The sequence below is a fragment of the Boleophthalmus pectinirostris genome, unplaced genomic scaffold (assembly GCF_026225935.1).
Source record: "Boleophthalmus pectinirostris isolate CB_2022bp ecotype Guang Dong unplaced genomic scaffold, ASM2622593v1 HiC_scaffold_19, whole genome shotgun sequence".
NCBI lineage: Eukaryota > Metazoa > Chordata > Actinopteri > Gobiiformes > Gobiidae > Boleophthalmus > Boleophthalmus pectinirostris.
The window spans coordinates 37,624,131-37,644,483 of record NW_026571140.1 but is presented as its reverse complement, the minus strand read 5'-3'; the positions used below and the strand labels follow the sequence as shown (position 1 = coordinate 37,644,483).

Below are 20,353 nucleotides of genomic sequence, written 5' to 3'. Positions count from 1 at the left end.
TACAGGGACCAGATCATCGACTGAATAAAGAAGCAGACAAAAGGAGTGTGACGTCAACCATAGCGTTCAGCTCCAGTCAAATGAAGCTCATGAGGCCGGCAGTTACAGGAGAGAATTTAAAGCTGAGTTCTATATTAGGAATAAGAAATAATTTACAGACAAAATAGCGAAATAAAAACACCAGGATAACGAAGAGCGAGTTAATATGAATGTTACAATCCAGCTCGCTTGAGGTGAGGGAATTACCAAAAAGAGATGTTAAATGGAATAAATGAAATAATGTTTAATTAACAGGGTTGTAAAAGGTAAATTAACAAAATAGACTAAAATATGTAAAGAAAATAACCTCAGCTGGTGGTTAACTAAGGGACACACAACAAAAAAGTAAAACACAAGTTCCCCAAAGTACACCACATAAACCCACAAACAGAACCGAGTGACCAAATAAAAAAGGCACGAAACAAAACTAAACTACAGAGCTACACACATACAAACACAAAATGGCAGACTGGCCACCAAGGCCAGCAGCCACAAACAGGTGCTGGCAATCTCCTTAAATAGGGAGAGGAGGCTGTAGGTGAGGCAGGATTGGCCAGGTATAAAAGTGCTCCACCAATCACGAACCAGGGCTCCAACAGCAGGATCCAGGACAGCCAGCAAAATAATTTAAAGCACACAAAATAAATTACAACTGAAGGCCTAACAACGAACATTTTAAGACCAAAATGACGAGTCGATGGACCCAGAAGTGCCTCCATGCTCACTTCCTGTATTTGTCACGTGTTGGCCAGCTGATTATCTTTTCCATTTATATATCATGGATCTATAATAAAAACTGGATAAGCCATTTCCCCCTGTTCTGGCTTGAGACCAACTAGTGGCCACTCCAGGTACTGCAGCTCCTGTAAGCCTGGGTCTAAACCTGCAAACACTTTAAGACAGAAACTGGTCCACCCGAAGGACAAAACACTGAGACACAAACAAAGCAATGTGGTCTACTCCATTCAGTGTAGTGAAGACTGCAGTGAGTGTGACTCTGGAGAAGCGAAACAGTCACTTCACAAGAAGATATACCAACACAGACGAGTGAGCAACACAGGACCTCAGTCTGCTGTAAATCTTCATCTAAAAGCCTCGGGTCGCTCCTTTGAGGATAGTGAAGTTCAGATCTTAGCCAGAGAAAAGAATTGGTTTGAGAGGGGAGTTAAAGAAGCTATTTTTGTTTAAAAGAGAATCAATCTTTGAACAGAAATGGAGGCCTCAGACATCATCTATCTGCTATTTACAACTCCATCCTCAACAACAAGAGAACAACAGCTGTACCCAGGTCAGGTCTGAGGTGTGAAAGCTTCATCATGACCCTGAATGATTCTGCCAATATAACCCCACACTCAGTGCAGTTCAATAGGCCTTGTTGTTTACCTACTTTAAACAAGTAGGTGTGTTAGTTTCAGAGTAGTTTCAGTGTAGTTAGCTCCTCCCTTCTGGCAGATATAAGGAAGTGTCCACCAGAACGTCTGACCAGAACTGAAGAACCAGCTTATATGAGCTGAGAAACATATTCGACCTTTTGTCCAGTCGACAAATTGAATTTCTCCTCTGCCGTGGATTCCACCTGGAGGACTTAGGAATTTGTCACACATCCAGAAAGAATTCTCCCATAGAAGCACAAGGCATTTTTTGGGGAATTCAATTACCTGTGTTTGGCTGACAGGGCATCAACAACTCTCACAAAGGTCAGATTTTGTAGGGATTCTTTTGTATTTTCACAAAATGTTTTAAAATCCTCAAAGCACCAAAAACTTAGTTTTGTAAGAGTTCTCTCTAGCTGCTCTCGCTCTGATGCTCCACACCATGCACATTACAGACGTCACATGTGTGGGAGGCACTAACCCCTATTGAGGACGTAAATGCAGAAGTAAAAATAAAAAAATTGGACCCATGCGCCAATGAGCACAGGCCATTGAAAACAATATCCATCTTGGATTCATCTTCCAGATTTTATTATAGCTCTATGTTATATATACAGTCTATGGGCCAGATGCAGGTTTTTCTCAATCTTCATTTATGTTCCTAATATAGTCGTACCATAATTTGGCCACTTACCTACTACAACATGGAAATAAAATAAAATAAAGTAAAATAATAACATAGTTTAGATGGAAAATATCTTACAGGCAGCCAAGGGCTAGTGGCTTGAACGTTCTCCCTTCAACCCGAAGGTTACTGGTTCAAATCCAGCTCAAACCACTTCATACTGTTGTTGTGTCATTGTGCAAGACACTATATGCATTTTGCTGATGAATGTGTGGGTTGAGTGGAGCAGTTGGAAAGCTTTTGCCCTCTGACCAGACAGCTGTCTGGTTCTAACCTTTCTGTGGAGTTATGACACCTATTGTACTTTCTTTATGGTCATATTGTGTTTAAACAAAGCTCAAATTAAAGTCTAACGTGAGTAACAGAGCTTCAGACAGAACAGTGCCTCCAGTTAGCATCACACCCAGAGTCAAAGTGTCTGGAAAGCCCATCTCCATCAGAAAGTGAACAACTCAGTGTTTTTATCATTGTTTTTCATAATTTTATTTATTTTTTTACAAAAATTCACAGTTTATGTGGATACACAAAATACATTATAAATAGTTGGATTCAAAAACAAAAAAACATAATCAGTGAACTTAGCCGTCGTTGGAGGTGTTTTTAGCAGACAGAAACTCACAATACATGTGCAAAAATAATATAAAAATGTATTATTGTGTGAGTCGTAAATTTACATCACAATAAATACATAAAAGTGGAATATACCAGGGTTACACGATTGGAACTGAAAATGTTATATTGAGAAAACTAAGCTATGTGCTGTACAAATGCTGTTAAAGGTCTTATATTATGCAAAATATTACTTTTAGCCCTGTTATAATGCAGTTATCTCATCAAAAACACTGGAGTTGTGTTTTGTTCCTTTTACATCTGTATAGTGAAGGTGTATAGAGTTTAAAAACACAGTGGAGCTCTTCTGGTATTAAATAAACACAACTCCAAGTAAGGTTTTGGCGAGGAAGCATTATAACAGAGATCAGAAAAAAGCGTAATATAGAACCTTTTAACGTATCTTTATGTGAAAATGCAAAAAAGTTGTGCTTCAACAGATATAAAAACTTTAACTTTGTGTTTTTTGTCATTATAATATAAAAAAAAAAACAGGTTAAAATGTCTATTGAGGGTAATCACAATATAACATGTGCTTCTTGCTTCAGGAGTACCTAAGTGGAGGATTAACAGTATCGTTACATTTTACAAGAGAAACAAACGGGAGGAGGTTAGAAGCCATTTTAAAGGTGCACTGTGCGACTTTTCCGGTGTCTTGTCTCCTTGGAGATGTTGTTGCTATGCTTGGATTGTTCCACAGTATGGCATTAAACTTATCTGTCTTCCATTAACATCTTTACAATCTTTTTTATTGCTCAAACATGTCTAGAAAAATACTCATTCCTTCCTTGTAACTTCTCTGGTAGCATGACCTTCTCCTGAAAGATGTGAAAGATGAGATTAATGCCATACTGTGGAACATTCAGGGCAAAACATTAACATCTCCACCGAGACCCTCCACCAGAAAAGTTACATATTGCACCTTTAAAAGAAAACAAGTGTGATTGTTAAATTAATGACAGACTATATATTTAAAATGGAGACAAGTAGACCAAGGTACAGGTCAGATCTGTGGAGAGGCGAGTCCGCTCACAGCAAGAATGCATGTGTTTTTATGTAAGAAATCAAACGCTCGTAGTTGAATAAATGCAGATGAACAGAACTGTACCAGGTTTCACTATGGGCTGCTCCTGTCCAAAAGATTCTTGTGGATTTTACTTCAAAATAGCAGCAAGTTTGTATTTAATCCACATCTTAGGACATGTAAATGAATAATGAAATTACACTTTTTTCAGTCATTATTGATTCAAGACATAGAATATCTGCAGTGGTTTGATAAAAAGGGTCCATTGTCATTTCTAATTCAGTTCATTCATAGTTTGTTGTGAATGTCCCAAAAGCAAAAAAAAAAAAAAAAAAAAAAAAAGTTCTGCATTATTTTGATCCCTTCAACTGTTTTGTTGTACAAAATAATTTACAAAAAGACAACTCTGAGAGTGGTACACAAGAGGTCCAAAAATGTCCAGAGTCCACAGTGGCAAATATGAGAAAGAGAAACAGACCTGAAGTCATGTCTTACTGTTCTATGAATTTACACGGTTTGTTCTTGAATTGAAAGCTGCCTTTTTCATTGTAGAGTCTGCCATCTACGTGTCTCCATGGAGATATTATTGCTTTGCCTGGAAATGTTCCTCAGTGTGCTATTAAAATGATTTATCTCCATGGAGACAAGAAAGTGATATCACCATGTTAAATTACAGGTCAGATTCACACAGGAAAGTGGCATTTTTGTTTTAAGTGGATCAGGTTTGACTGTTTATCCAGACTGTGGTGAGAACTTCATTTATGTTCCATCCATATTTAGGAAAATAAATTACGCACTTTGAATTATGCAAATCCAGAATGACATCTCTGGAGATCAGTCTGGTCCCCACTCCCTCAACACGCCTCAAGTGGACTGTACTGTCCAATCAGATCTGTTTATCTTAGTGACGAATGTGAAATGAAAGAGCTCGTGACCAACCATTTTGTACCAAAACAAAACACATCTGATAGCCTCATTCATCAGCCAGTTTCACTTTGTGGAAACCGTCTGACCTCGCAACATTGGGATTCGTTCGCTTTTAACCAATCGCTGTTATTTGGTCGTGACGTATGTAATGCGCCGTTTATGGGGCTGACTGGTATATTAAGCTTTTCCCAAATCCCATAGGAAAAAGGGACAATAACGCCTTTCCCCTTGATAAAATTCACCAAACATTTCGATCTCGGGAATCGTTGCCAACACAAAATGTATGGCTCTTCGCTGATTGGGTGGTGCCCGGACTTGCACTTCCAGGGTTTTTGTGAACCGTCTAGTGTATTTTGATTCCTGACCTAGTCGCTGGAGAGAAATGAAATTGAGCGGAGGCACTAGGTGACGCCAGCCTGGCTACATATCTCACCCAGATGAACAGACTTTAGTGCTTTCATTATTGAGTTTGCAGAAATTTGCAGCGTTTTTTAGTCCCTTGTGATACTTCCTTAAGCAGACATATTTGTTTTGATACGGACAGACCCTATGTGTCCCTGATTGGCTAATCCACCTGTCAATCATGCCCATCTGAACTCAGGGAAATTCACCGGTGACCAGACTCACATTTTTGTACAGTATTGAAGAAATGTGTATTCTGGATCTCATGGCAACTAATAAAACATAATTTTGATCAAATTTCCTCCACAAAACAGTAAAACAAAGCTTCAGTACATCTCTCCTCACACCACTGTAGAAATATTGTCCATGAGTTTTATTTCAATTTTCATTTCCCAAACTTCTCGTCATTATTATTGTTATTATGAAGATCAATATTGAGATCGAACTCTGCTTGTTTCCTCAGCGCTCGCGGCATCAGCTTCTTCTGCATGAACAGTTTTTGGAGGAACTTGTTGCAGACGCTGAAGGGGCAGTAGCTGTGGATAAAGTACATTAGCCCCACCCCTGGTCCGGCGTAGTATTGCGGGTGTGGGCGGGGGGCGAGCAGAGCCTCCACGATGGTGTTGACGACGGGGCTGAGGTCGGGGTTGGCGGTGCGAGCGTGAGACTGGAACAGCTCCATGGTTTCGTTCAGGTAGTCCTCGCCGTATTCCTCCAGCAAAGACGGTGGCAGAGACTGGAGCAGGATCTTGTGCTGTTGTTCCCAGTAGGCGTGGTTACTCGACTGACCTGCGGAAAGAGAGAAAAGAAGAATTTTAAATGGGATTAAACACCACAACAGCCCAAAATCACATTTCAGATAGAGCTGCTATAGTTGGCAGTACCTGTGAACTAAAGAAGAGAGAGAAGAGGGAGGGGCGGGGTCTGGAGGTATAAGGAGCATTGTGATTGGTCTAACAGGCATCCACACTTCAAACTCCACTCCTGTAGTTTAGAGATGTACCCACAGACTGTCCCTGCATTTGATTAACCTTCCAAATCGATTTTCCGAGGAAGATGCCTAACGACACACGTGACATGCCCCTTTTCCTTGCACGGCGCGACTCGGACCTCGGTGGTGGAAAAAGTAGACCGAGCAAGGATTCCGAGTCAGAATCCATTATGGCTACGCCGTCAGTGGCGTGTAAATATGAACTGTTTTCATTGTGTTTGGACACTTTTGTGGTTTAATTGACAATTTCAGTCACTTGCATTACCCCAATACCTTACTGCGTCTGTATCACTGCCTGTGGGTGTGGTAGTCGGTGTTGTGGTGGTTGAACAAATACTTGATTTAGCGGGCTTTAACATCCCTAAGGTTGTAACAGAAGAGAAATCGGAACAAAGTTAAAAAAAATAAAATAAATAAATAAATACATTTATTAAAGTGGCAGCATTTCCATAAAATGAGGGATTAGTCATAATCATAATCCATGTAGTCTGACACACAAAACATAATAATACACTTCAAGCTCGAATGTGACGTCAAATCCGAGGTCCAAGTGGGAGTTAAACTCAGGGTAAATAAAAGAAGTGGACTAAACGACTGTGACAAAACCACAGTGGCAAATATGAGAAAGAGAAAGAGTTCAGCTCCACTCCAATGAAGCTCAAGCCGATGCCATGATTACAGAAGCAAATCTGGAGCCAGACTCCATATTTGGAAATCTGAAGGAGAGTATCATAGCAACCACAAGACCCAATCGTGACTGAGGTTGTTAAATTTGCCCGCCTTTCTCACCGGAAAACGGGCTTACGAGATTTTGTGGAGGCTAACAAAACTGTGAATATGCTACTTTTTTCTCTTAAACTCTAAAGAACTAAGATTTAAAAATGCTTAGAACAGTTATTTCTTCATATAAACTGCACCAAAATGGAGCAAAGCCTCATGGTCTATGTAGTTCCCTGTCTTTTTTTAGCTATTACTGCACCATAACTCTGCACTAAACGAAGAGACTTGTAATTCAATATATTGTGATGGTCCATGATATTATTCGGAGACCTTTGACAATACGATATTATGGTATTTTGATGTTTGTAATCAGAAACACCTGGCTGTAATCATGGCAGTTCTGTGTGATGTCACATAGTACTTGAAATTGCAGTTTTTGAATATTTTTGACCAGAAAACCTGCAAATTTATCTAGTTTGCTCTAAAATTACCAAATAGGACTAGGAATGGTAGACAATATTATAACTGAAACACCATATACAGAGTCAAAAAAAAGATGATTTAGCTTTTAGTTTTACTTTAAGACAGAATTTATGACAGATAAAGATCTTATATTATGAAAAATTGACTCTTGTGAGCTTTAAATCATGTTCTAATGCTTTTACCTCCTCAAAAACAAACCTGGACTTGTGTTTTTGTTTCTTTCACGCATGCTTCGAGTCACCCTTTATTATTAGTTTCCACAAAAACACAACACCAGGTCTGTTTTTGATGATGAAACAATATAACATAGATCAGAAAAATAGCATAATATGGGCCCTTTGGATAATTTGGTAAACAATATTCTGAATCCAGGCTCCGTATTGTAAACCTTGAAACCTTGACCTTGTGTCTCCCGGTCCTGTGTAGGTGGGTGTTGACTAATAGGGCATGGAAGGTCTGCTCCAGCACACTTGATCCCACCTTTTTACATTTTAATCCGAGAAGAGCAGGTTTTCCCAGACAGGATTTAAACCCTAATCTCTGGGCTACTCGCGGGTTGAATGTCCTTTTGGCTGACGTCCGAAATGTTGGGACCAAATTGGGCAAAGCGTTATCAAAAAAAAATAAAGAGATTTTCGTGTTAAAGCTGCACTATGTAACTTTTTTGGTTGGGGCTCTGTCGTTGCTCTGCCTGAAATGTTCCACAGTGTGACATTAAACAGCTCTACCATATATTTTTTCAATTACAGGTGGTTTTATAGCTCAAAAATACTGAGAAAACAGACATTCTCCACAGATCTGACCTGTAACTTCGTCTGGTTTGGTCTCCATGAAGACAGAAACTCTTAATGCCACATTGTGAAAAATTCCAGATGATAAATATCCGACATATCCTCCGCCAGAAAAATTACACAACGCACCTTTATCATGTGCCAAAAGTTGAGCACTGTTACTTGGAGAAAATCTTATCACTTTTAATCTTTTAAGTTAGTAAAAATGCCAGAGAGTTGTAGTCATTCATTAATTTGTAGTCCCTTCCCGCTCAGAGCTTAAGTGTTTTAAGGCTTTGGCGTATTTGCTCACCTCTATCACAAGTCAAACCAGGTCATAAAATATTCATTGTTTGTGGTGGCAACAATTTTTTATTTGTTGCTACAGATCGAAGATATATTCAAAACACTCGAGATACATAAGGGGCCAGCAAACCAGTGCTTCTAATATGATAGAAAGGGCATCTGATTTAAAGGTTCAATATTACACAAAATTGACTCTTGTGACCTTTAAGTCATCTTATAATGTTATCTCATCAAAAACATGGAGTTGTGTTTTGTTGAGTAACTCTTTATTGTTAGTCTGTCTACGACCTCCAAAGCTCAAAATGCTCCTTTCCACCTTGTGATGTCATGAAGTGATGGTTTTCAAGGTAACAGCTCCTTTTTACCTTTAGTTCAGTAGAAATGGACAATCACCAGGGCTGAAAGGGCTAACCCTAACCCAAAAATAAAAAAAAAACTGAAAAAATTATTCTCTAAAACAATTTTCTTCATTATTTGTCTCCAAAACCAAAATGAAAACACAATTAGTTTTTTCAGTTTTCGTTTTTGTGTTTAAATGAATAATGGAAAAAACGGATAACGGCCGTTTCCCGTTTCTGTGACTTAAACTGCAATTCTGGACTTTTGCAGACTGAACCAGGACTGAACCAAGACTGAGTGTTGGGATGAGCCCGGAGGTGCGCCCGCGTAGACTGTCAAACTGAGACCTGGACTGGACCGAGACTGAGACTGGGACCAGACGAGGACTGAGACCGAGATCAAACCGGGACTGAGACCAGACCTTAACTGAGACAGGGACCAGACCAGGACTGAGACCGGGACCGAGACCATGACCGAGACCGTTTTAGTCGTGTTTCCGTATGCGGTGCAAAAGTCCATTGCAGTTTAAGTCACGGAAACTGGAAACGGACGTTATCCGTTTTTTCCATTATTCATTTTAACCTGTAATTGAAAACTGAAAAAACAAATCGTTATTAGTTTTTTCATTTTGATTTTGGAGACAAATAATGAAGAAAATTTTGTTTTGTTGTTTTCTTATTTTTGATTTTATTTTAAAAAACAAATGAACGAATGATACATGGATATTAAAAAGCAGTTTCTAATCCATATGAATTGCTGCTGTAGATCATTTTATGTTTTGTCTTACCGTAATATTAAAATTGTAATTCTCTGTAATAGTCCTACTTCAGTAATATTGTGTAGTGTTACAGGCAGTTGACCTTAATATTATTTTCTAGGAGCGTCTGATAGATTTTTATGTCAGTTTATTCCAAACGATTGTGCAATGTAGACATGCCTTGGCTTATATTTGTTAGGTAACAGTTATGGCACCTCTGCTTCTGTCACATCATCTTCCCACAGGAACTTTATCAAATTTTTAAACTGAGTATAATTTTGAGTGAGCAGTTTGAGCGTCACACGCACTTTAAAATCTTCATTTCCTCATTGGTCAGTTTCTTCTGGTTTAAAGGTCCTATATTACGCGAAATTGACTCATGTGAGCTTTTAGTCGTGTTGGAACATTATTATTTAATCAAAGACATACATGGAGTTGTGGTTTGTTTCATTCGCACATCTTTGAGCAATCCTGGATTTTTAGGATTTATTAGTCTGTCTACATCTCCAAAGATCAAAATGCTCTGTTCCACCTTGTGATGTCATCAAATCGTAGGATTAAGTTGACAGATATTTTAGCCGTAATTGAGCTGATCTGCACTAGAATACAACCATGAAAAAATAATAAAATAAATCAATAATAAGAATAAGTTTATTTAATTTAAGTTTATAATTTGTTCTGAGGAATGAAGCTAGCCAAGATTGGATGTAGATGAAAACAGTTGGCAACGAGATTGAGGATGTTTGGTGAATTTTACCAAGGGGAAAGACGTTATTACCCTTCTTCTTACGGGATTTGGCGCATTACATAAGTCACGACCAAATAGCAGCGATTGGTTAAATAAAAAAGTACCCGCCTACCGTCGAGCGAACGAATCCTAATACTACGAGGTCAGACAGTTTCCACGATGTGAAATCGGCCGATGAATCAGGCTAGAGTGAAGCAGTTTCAACAAGACCAAACAACAGATGTAGGTTCAAAGATCGGCAATTCTAGGTTTGAAATTACCCACATGATTCTAGTGAAGGTGTATGGAGTTTAAAAACACAGGGGAGCACTTCCTGTATTACCATATGACATCACAAGGTGGGACAGAAGAACAGTTTGAAAGAAGAACTTCCCTCGATACAATATTTTCACGATATGCAACTCACGGTTCGAAATTTATTGCGATATTTTGTTGAGGCTTACAAGTATGCAATTTTTTTCCTTTTAAAAGCGTTTAGTACTGTTACAATACGAAGAATTAAGATTTAAAAGTGTTTCATAACAGTTATTTCTTCACATAGTCTGCACTGACAACAGCAAAGGATCATGGTCTATGTAGTTCTGTAAGTGTTTTTCTATTTCTGCAAAATGGCAAGGTAAGGAGGAGGTAATTCAAAGTGCTTTACAGAATAAGAAAGACATTAAAATCATAAATAAAGACATTAGAATTACCACAATTATTCATTTAAGCAAAGAGACTTGTAATTTGAATATTATTGTGAGGCTTTTGACGATACGATATCACGGTATTTTGGTTATTGTACCATGTCTGAATGAAACAAAACACAACTCCAGGTCTGTTTGTGATGAGGAAACAACATAATAACATAGTAGCTCATAAAATTGCATAACATCGGCCCTTTAAACCCTACATTCTTGCCGTCATACCCCCTTCATGTGCACAAATGGCTTTACAATGCGGTGGTCCTCGAGCCTGCTAATAGAGGTCACTGTGCTGCTGTTGCACATCTGTATCCTGCAGGACTTACTCAGCACTTTGTGAGAGGAGGGAGAGGACGAGAGGAGCAGATGTCCCGCTCCACATGGACTCCATTATGTCAGCGTTAGTCTCACAGGGAGGAACGAGCGGGGACATATCTGGACCAGAACCAGAACCAGAGCTAGACCACTAACTCTGACCGGCCCCCCAGTCCCTCTGCCCCCCACCCAATGACGCAATCCTCAAAATTTGTCATGACCTTTTTGTTTTGTTTTTATTACTTTTTGGCAAATAATAACAGGTCTGCATCTTTTTGTTGATTTTTTCAATAAAAAAATTATATTTATATGAAGTATTTATATTTCAATTATTATATGGCGTAGTTACTTTTGTCACCGAATTTTCATTACTTGACAAGCTCGACATCGAACAGTGACAGTCGACGCACGCGCAGAGTTCTGTAGTGCAGTTAAGGACAGCAAAATGTCTTGTGTTAAAGTACAAAAACTTAACAGAGAGTGTAGAGGTTTCAAATTATTTTTTTTGTTCAATGTGAAGACCGTGCAGTTTGTCTAAGGCCCTGTTTACATGGGAACTTTTACGGGTAAAAATGACAAAATATTTTATCAAAAGTGCCTTTCGTTTAGACGGTGACGGCATTTTTGGGGCTTAAAAACGCAAAAATCTGAAACCACCCTCCAGAGTGGAAAAGTTGAATATACTCTGCCGTAGTGTTTCTGTCTACACTGCCCAACTCGCAAAACTCTGGTCAGATCTGCTCACGTCGTGTACGCGTTTACGTCACATACATACAGTACACAGAAACAAACATGTCGCGTCATTTCCACGCATCGGACCTTCAGCTCTAATAAACTTGCAGGAGGCATCCCAACAAATGTAAAGAATCTGCAGAGATACTATTAGTGAACAGAGAAGGATCTGCAATCATGATGTCAAATTCTGGATGCACTAGTTCGTCCCAGTCGAGCCAGACGTCATGCATACCATCGAATTCCACACACTTTTGCGTCACCGTATGCACGCAGATTTCCTCCCGAAAACACTCGTCTAAACGTGGAATAAAAAGTGAAGACGCGACGCCACTTTCCCTCTTCTGTTCAGACCGTCATCATATAAACGTAGCCTCATATGTAAAGAAAATGAGGCGGTTTTCAATGAATATAATCTGCGTTGTCAGCGTCGTACAATTCTGTTAGACGGCCGACCCGACCCTGGCAAACATCACAGTCAAGAGCGATAATGTGGCCCCCAGACAAAAAAAGTTTGATGATCCCTGATTTAAAGCTTCACTGTGTAACTTTTCTAGTGCAACCAGTGTCTCCTGGAGATTATTTTGCTTTGTGTAGATTATTATCCCACGGGAAAGGTAGTGTCTTCCCTAAGGACACAGTGACAGTTGTAAGATTTCAACTAGTTACTCAACGGTTCATTGGTAAACAGCCAAAACACATTAACTTGATAAGAGATACTTGAGATAAAGATAGAAGCATGCCAATATAAATACAAGTACAAATGCAGGAAACAAAAAATACTTAATAAAAAAAAAAAAGAAAAAAGTATTCATTGTTAAAGTACAGATCTAAAAAATCTAAAAGGGCTATCACACCTTGTTATGTGATCGTTGACACACGTTCACACATGTAAATTGTAAGTTACTGGTAAGTCCAAATATGTTGACATAATGTCTAGTGTACCTATAACTTAAGAGTAACGTGCTTTTGAACCTATTTGTGACGTATTTGGCATGTTCCGACGACCACAGAACTTACTGAATGTGTTTCTAACTTATAGCTACCGTATAATGGCGTATTGGCATCGGTATCGGAGAGATGGAGGATCCGGTAAGGCTGAGACGAGAATACATGTGAGCTGTCCTCCAACATCGGCATGATCTCATCGAGTTGTCACTGTACCAGTTGCATGCCAATAGAGCCATCACGCTGATTAATGTTGCTACTGTGATGTCTCGTGCAGTTATAAATAGTCGAGGGCCACTTTTTTATAGGTGATGACACGTGATCGTCGGCGATAGTTAGATTGTCGTTGGGCCTCAGTTGTTGACGCTGGCAACACGCTAAGCATTATTTGGTATAAGTTATCAAATGTTCAATATAAGTTATTAATACATTATGTATACATCCAACTTGTTACGAGTACGCTATGTATACGCCCCCCCCCAAAAAAAAAACAAAAAAAAACATTGATAGTATGTGAGCGTTTTAGGGAAATTCTGGTACATCGGCATACGCTGACTAAATCGTCCAGGTGTGACAGAGCCATAAAGCAGTACTTTTACCCATGCTTAAGTGATACCATGTATAAATATAAATGTAATTGCTCAATCTACAAATGGTCACATTTTTCTATAGCGCTTTTCCACCTTCAAGGCACTCAAAGCGCTTTACAACAAGGAACCACTCACCCATTCACACACCAGTGTACGCAGACACTGTGGGCAAGGTGGGTTAAGTGTCTTGCCCAAGGACACAACAACAGCATTCATCTGTGGGAGCTGGAATCACACCAGCCAACCTGTGGGTCAGTGGATCTGACCACTCAACCTGTGAAGTTTATGTCGAGAGCTGGAATCGAAACGCCAACCTCAGATCAGTGGGCGAATGCTCTACCAACTGAGCTACTGCCACTCCAGTTGTATATAAAGGTATACAACAGCTTTTTGAAATACTTTTGATAAGTAAACCTTTAAGCGTGTGCGGTCGGTGCGGTGTCTGTACCTGTCTTGAAAGCTGCCGGTAACACGGTGGACACGTGGACCCCCCACTGCGCCAGCTCGTGTCTCAGAGTGTTCATGAAGAGGTTCAGAGCGGCTTTGGACGAGCCGTAGGCCGACAGACAGGGGAAGGGGAGGTCACCTGGAGAAAGAGAAACACACATCAGACTCATGGAGCAGCACTGTACAACTGTGTGAGGTCACTGAGTGTGGAGTGACTGAATAATGAACTGTAAAGCGCTTTGGGTGCTATCAATCAACATTTCACTGTACTGTCTCTTCACTCCTCGGATACTCGCACTGGGAGAGGAATTCATGTAAATCAGTGTCTAAAGCAACTGAAACCAAAATAAAATCACAATGTGTTTCAGAAAGATTAAATATTAGGACCATTGCCAAAGTGATTATCGATTTACACAACAAGTACAGATGGAATTGAATGGGAAAAGTCCTTAAAATGTTGAGTGTAACGACCATGAACAGGAACTTTATCCAATTTTGAAACTCAGTACAATTTTGAATGAGCAGTTTAAGATGTCACATGCACTTTAAAATCTTCATCTCCTCATTGGTCAGTTTGTCCTTGTTTATAGGTACTATATTACACAAAATTTATTACTGTGAGCTTTTATCAAAGAGTCACCATTAAGCTGGTGAAGTGTCTTGCCCTGTGACACAACATCAAAAAGATCTGTCCTCAATGAAAGGCAATTTGATTATACATAAAGTTACTTGCCAATGAGTTTTCATCATTATTTAAATGTGCAAGTAATGTACCACAGCATGGAGACAAGCAGGTGAGTTACAAGTCAAAAATCGTTCTCAAGAATGCATACTATTCAATGAGTTATTTTTAGAATAATAATTATTACTTTGCAATAAAAACACAATTGAAATGTCCACAGATAAATACTGTGGATTATCCCTGAGAAAGCAACAACATGGAGACATGGAGAAAAACATGCGATGGACTCCCCGCCATAAAAGTTACACAGTGCAGTTTCATTGGTCCAACTCCATTACCAGTGCAGTATCTGGTGTTTTACTGTCTTAAAAAGTAAATTTTAAAAGGTTTGCAGTGATCCAAAGTTATTTCCTCACTTGCCTTGTAGCATCTTTAATGATTTGCCACAATTAAATGTATTTATTTACTGGACACAGGCTTAGGGAATGTGCAATTATTAATAGAATACAAGAATACAAAGGGCTTGCCTGTTAAGAATAATTTAAAGGTCCTGTTGGTGCATCACTCGTGGTCATACTTGGTCTTGTATTTATTTTGTTCTATGGTGTTTGTTTATGTGGTGCTATGTGTTGTGTTGTCCTGCTTTTTGATAAAGCATGTTACCCCCTGTCCCAAGATGAATTTCTCCCATGGGAGACAATAAAGGACTATCTTATCTTATTTAATAATTTATGTATATATTTATATATTTATGTATTTATTTTGTAGTAATTTTTATTATCCCTGTAGGGAAATTCGTCCTTCAAGAGCAGTAGGCAAACTCATCTCCATGATCTTGTTGCTAGGCTTGGTCAGGAGTTGAGCTGGAGGAGTTAACCTTTGGTGCATGTTTTATGGGTTGATGGGGAAAACCGCAGTGCCTGGAGGAAACCCACCTAGACACGGGGAGAACATGCAAACTCCACACTGAAAGGCAACTCAGGGGTCGAATCCGGAACGTTTAAAAGCTTAAAGTGCTTTTCACAACTTTCAAAGGCCAGAGATTTGCCATCAGGATAATGTTAACAACTAGCATGCTAAAACACTTCCTGATTATCATAATTAAGAGTTTTGCCATCACGATCATGCTAACAACTAGCATGCTAAGACACTTCCTGATTATCATACACGCACAGCAGACTTACACTGACCTCTAGACCTGCTTATACAACATATCTGTACCGGGTCAATACAAATGGTGCTCAAATACCTGGAAAAATCAAATAGATGACATTTAACTGTTACATCTCGAGCTAATTTTTAACTCCAGACCATGGGACAGTAAAAAAAATGTTAAAAAGTAGTTAAATGTGTTAATTCCTAATCCTGCGGTACTGTATACTGGACATGTCCTGTGAAAAGTTAATTGATAACCGAAATGCAACTTTGCTTTCCGAGAAGTTAGACAGGATTTACGACATTACAGCGTGTTCTGGCTCCGCTCTGAGGCCCGTCCTGACAGAGGAACGCCGTGCCAGCTGGAAGTAACGCGATATAAGAGGGAATTATCAGAGGAAACCTGCGCCAAGTCAGGCTCTGCTCCACAGTCAAACAGGGCTATAACATGTGTGAGGCTATAAAATGGTTTAAACCAGGGTACGGTGGTCGAGAGCGATCAAATTTAATTCAATAGTGTTTTTATTTGAGTGAGGCAGTGCATGTTACAGGTGCATGGTGTAACTTTTCTCTTCTTATTTCCATGGATATGTCATTGCTCTGCCTGGCATGTAGATCTACTTTACATTTATTCAATTACAGGTGGTTTTATAGCTCAGAAATGTCTAGAAAACCACACATTCTGACTATGAGCGGGGTCGCCTCCCACAGATTTGATAATAATATTTAAAAGTCCTATATTATATGAACTTGACTCCTGTGAGCTTTAAGCCGTGTTATAATGTTGTTATCTCATCAAAAACAAACCTGGCCTTGTGTTTTGTTTCATTCACACACGTTTGTGTACTGTATTTTTCAGGCTATAAGTTGCACTTTTTTCATGGTTTGGGTGTTTCTTATGACTTATACTCTGGTGCGATTCATATATTAAAATGTTCACACTGAAGCTGCGAGAGGTCTAGTCTTGTGTGTCAGTATCTGCTGCTCCTGTTCCTCCTGTACCACTGTCACTTGGCTCTACTGCGCATGTCTCCTGCAGAAAAAGCCTCTGGCCTGTCTGTATGTCAATCGATCACATCATTACTTCTGTACCAATTAAACAAACTTATGAAGACGACTGAGAAGACTGAATACAAATGCCCCCAAAAATGAAAATTATATTTTGCAGATTACAAGCTGCAAGTAGTGAAATATCCAGCCAAAAACGATAATCGAGCAGCAGAAAGAAAGTCTGGACTTCAGTGACACTGAAACCATCCTGTCGGGATTCAGAAAGGCCGGAAGAATTCTAACTGGAACTGATGCTGAGTCTGACGACAGCTACACAGAAGAGGAAGCGGTGCTCTGTTTACCTCCGGAGGTTGAGGAGTTGCTCAGAAGTGACACCCAGGATGAAGAATAGAATGGATTTAGTGATTTAGGAGTGAAATGGAGAGTTTGTTAAACTTGTTCTGCTCTGTTGTTTATGTTATAGTTTATCTGAAGAACTGTTCATATGTGACATTAACAGTCTGTTGTTCTCTCTTCTATCGTTATTACTAGAACTTGACTTTTAAATTGAAATGTTGTTTCTTGGTCTCTGATTTTATAAAACTAATTTCCCAGAAAAAGTGCGACTTATATATATTTTGTTCTTCTTCATTAGGCATTTTTTGGCTGGAGCGACCTTTTTTTATGTCCCTTACTTGACATTGTTTCCACATATAGGAGCAAGTTATTACTTATTGTCCACAGTGCTGAGGAAGTGCCCATTAGCATCCAAGTTGTTGTAAACCTCTTAAAAAGTAAAGTCTTCGTGGTGAATCAGGCCTGTCAACAGAAATCTGGGGGCCCCGGGTAAGAATCCTCACACTGGCCCCCCGCTAATATAAATTAATTGGAAGAGGGTCCAATTCTGTGTCTCTAAACGCAACAGACCACTTTGCCCTCCCCTTCGACTCTAGTTTGCTCTCATAACTTTGGATCACCGCAAACCATTTAACTCTAGTTCTGTTTTTCACGGTACAAGACTTAAAAACAGAGGAGTACCTTAATGTTAACTTGTCCTAAATACAAAATATGCTTTGTAAATACCTAACTGTCCCAGGACCAAAACAAACATGCGTGTCAGGTTCAGCTTATCTCAGTGTAAAACAGTCCAATGTCCAGTGAGCGGGGGGCGTGTCTTAACTGGACGTTTCTATACAAACTCAGGCTTGGGTTATTTTAGGTGAACTTTCATCATTTATCATTCAGAATAGTTTGTTTAGTCAATATCTTGGACACACACTTTTGTACATTAGTAAGATTCATTAATCCACAATATTTATCCACACATTATTTCCAGTCCTTCAAGCCAGTCCATGGGTTTCGGCTTCAGTTAAGCAACATTTTGAGGATTTTTCCATTCAGAAGCTATAATATTTAGTCTCTGTTATTTGCTTAAATGCTTTCGCTATTTATCACGTGAATAGGCAGTCACATTGTGTATCTGATCTACCCTCATCTACGAATTTCTCCACCGAGCGCTCAGCAAATACCCTCCAAACTATAATATTTAGTTTTAAATTGAAAAATGTTGTCTTAAATCCAGCTTACTCATTAGTAGTTCCTTCTTAAAAATGGAAAATATTGCACTACTCGCCTCAAGAAACATTTCTACATTTCTAGTGGAGGGAACGGCACCTGCTTGTCTCTGTGGAAATGTGATTACTTTGTCTAGAATGTTCCACAACATAGATTAAACCTCAATCTATCACGAGGGAGACAAGTAGACGACTGCACTACGCTACATTATAGTTCAGATCTGTGGAGAGTTACCCTGATTCATCAGCCGGTTTCACTTTGTGGAAACCGTCTGACCTTGCAGCATTAAGATTTGTTCGCTCGACGGTAGGCAGGTACTTTTATTTAACCGATTGCTGCTATTTGGTTGTGACGTATGTAATGCAACAAATCTCGTAGGAAGAAGGACAATAACGTCTTTCCCCTTGATAAAATTCACCAAACATTCTCTTTGTTCCGGGTTAAAATCCTTGATCTTGGAAATCGTTGCCAACACAGAATGTCTGTCTTCGTCTACATCCATCTCGACGCTTTGTTTACCGTTGTGTTGTAAGTAAGTAAGTAAGTTTTTATTTTATATAGCCCTTTTCACAGACATATGTCACAAAGACAGGCATTATTCAGCATTATTCATTCACTCCATATCCGGTGATGGTAAACTACTTTTACTGACAGAAGCGCTGCTGCCATGCCAATCTGTGCCATTGGTCCCTCTGATCACCAACATCACTCACACCCACTTTCATACTAGGCAATGTGGATGAAGTGTCTTGCCTAAGAACACAACGACCCCCTGTGGCACCTAATTTTCCCAGTTGTTTCCCATCCAAGTCCTAACCAGGCCCGGCCTTGCTTAGCTTCTGAGATCTGACGGGATCAGGATTTGACAAACGGGTATGACCACCACAAAAGGTACCCAGACAGGCGCTTGAGTTTGACGTCATGGCTTCACAGCTCTTTGCTGATTGGCCGGTGTGCGGTCTACAACTTCCAGGGTTTTTGCGAACCGTCTAGTGTATTCTGATTTCTGACCTAGTCACTGGAGAGAAATGAAATTGAGCAGAGGCACTAGGTGGCACCAGTCTGACTAATGGAGAGTTGCCCCTATTCACAGAAGCAATGGAAACACCCGTAAGGAATAATTACTAGATGGATATGTTTGATGTCAAAATATGGAAGAACCCAAGGAAAGCAATACACATCTCCATGGAGACAAGCAGGTAGCGGAAAAGCTGAGCTGTAGACCTTTAAACGTGTACTTATAGTAAAGATATTTAAATAAAGATAAAAGGTCTCAAATGGCATAATCAACAATACAAATGGGTGGTTGTGTATGCAGAGTTGTGTATCTGTAGTACTGGAGTTGGTTATATTGGTGTATGCAGTAGTAGTCTGTAGTATTGTACTGCAGAGCTGGTATATTATATTGGTGTATGCAGTAGTGTATGCAGTAGTGTATGCAGTATGGTACCTGCGGGGCTGGAGATGGTGACGATTCGTCCTTTGGCCCGTCGGAGCAGAGGGAGGAAGCTCTGTGTCACTGAGAGCGTCCCAAAAAAGTTGACCTCCATACAACCACGGAAATTTGACAAAAGAGACAACTCAGAGTCTCCAAAGTTCACACAGACTCCGGCGTTATTCACCAAACCCCACAGACCTAAGAAACAGACACAAACAGTTCAGACTTTAAGTATATGTCAGTTTTTCATGCTTGTTTGTTTTTTTAAATTATGACTTGGTTTGGTTGAATGGTACGTAAATATTTATCAGAGTTTTACACCAGTTAATTTGCAGTTTGGGGGAAAAAGTTGAAAAGAAAAGTACAATAACAAACAAAGTAGCGCTGAGTTCTTAAACTGGAAACCTCGATTTACGTCATCAACACTGAAAATTCCATCCAAAAAGCCCGGACAATTTGCGCACAAAGAAGACATTTTTCTAGCGGTTTAAACCTTGCACCAAAGCTTACTTTTGCTGTGCACTTAAGCAAAACTCTTCACCTATCTTTAAATGAATGCTGGGATGTTGGAGGGGTGCCCCAGGGGTCAATTCTGGGACCCCTTTTGTTTTTTTTTTGTTATTTG

The 20,353-nt window shown here is 39.5% G+C and overlaps 1 protein-coding gene across 1 annotated transcript in view; it reads right to left on the bottom strand.

Moving 5' to 3' along the window:
* Window positions 1-2,572: 2,572 nt before the first annotated feature.
* Window positions 2,573-20,353, bottom strand: part of hsd11b2 (hydroxysteroid (11-beta) dehydrogenase 2) — a 74,966-nt gene continuing 57,185 nt past the window's right edge. The window contains exons 3-5 of the mRNA XM_020934502.2: window positions 19,741-19,926; window positions 13,890-14,027; window positions 2,573-5,848 (exon numbers count right to left, since the gene is read on the bottom strand). Coding sequence (XP_020790161.1) covers window positions 5,445-5,848; window positions 13,890-14,027; window positions 19,741-19,926 — 728 coding nt within the window. The 3' untranslated portion in view covers window positions 2,573-5,444. The remainder of the gene's footprint in view (window positions 5,849-13,889; window positions 14,028-19,740; window positions 19,927-20,353) is intronic.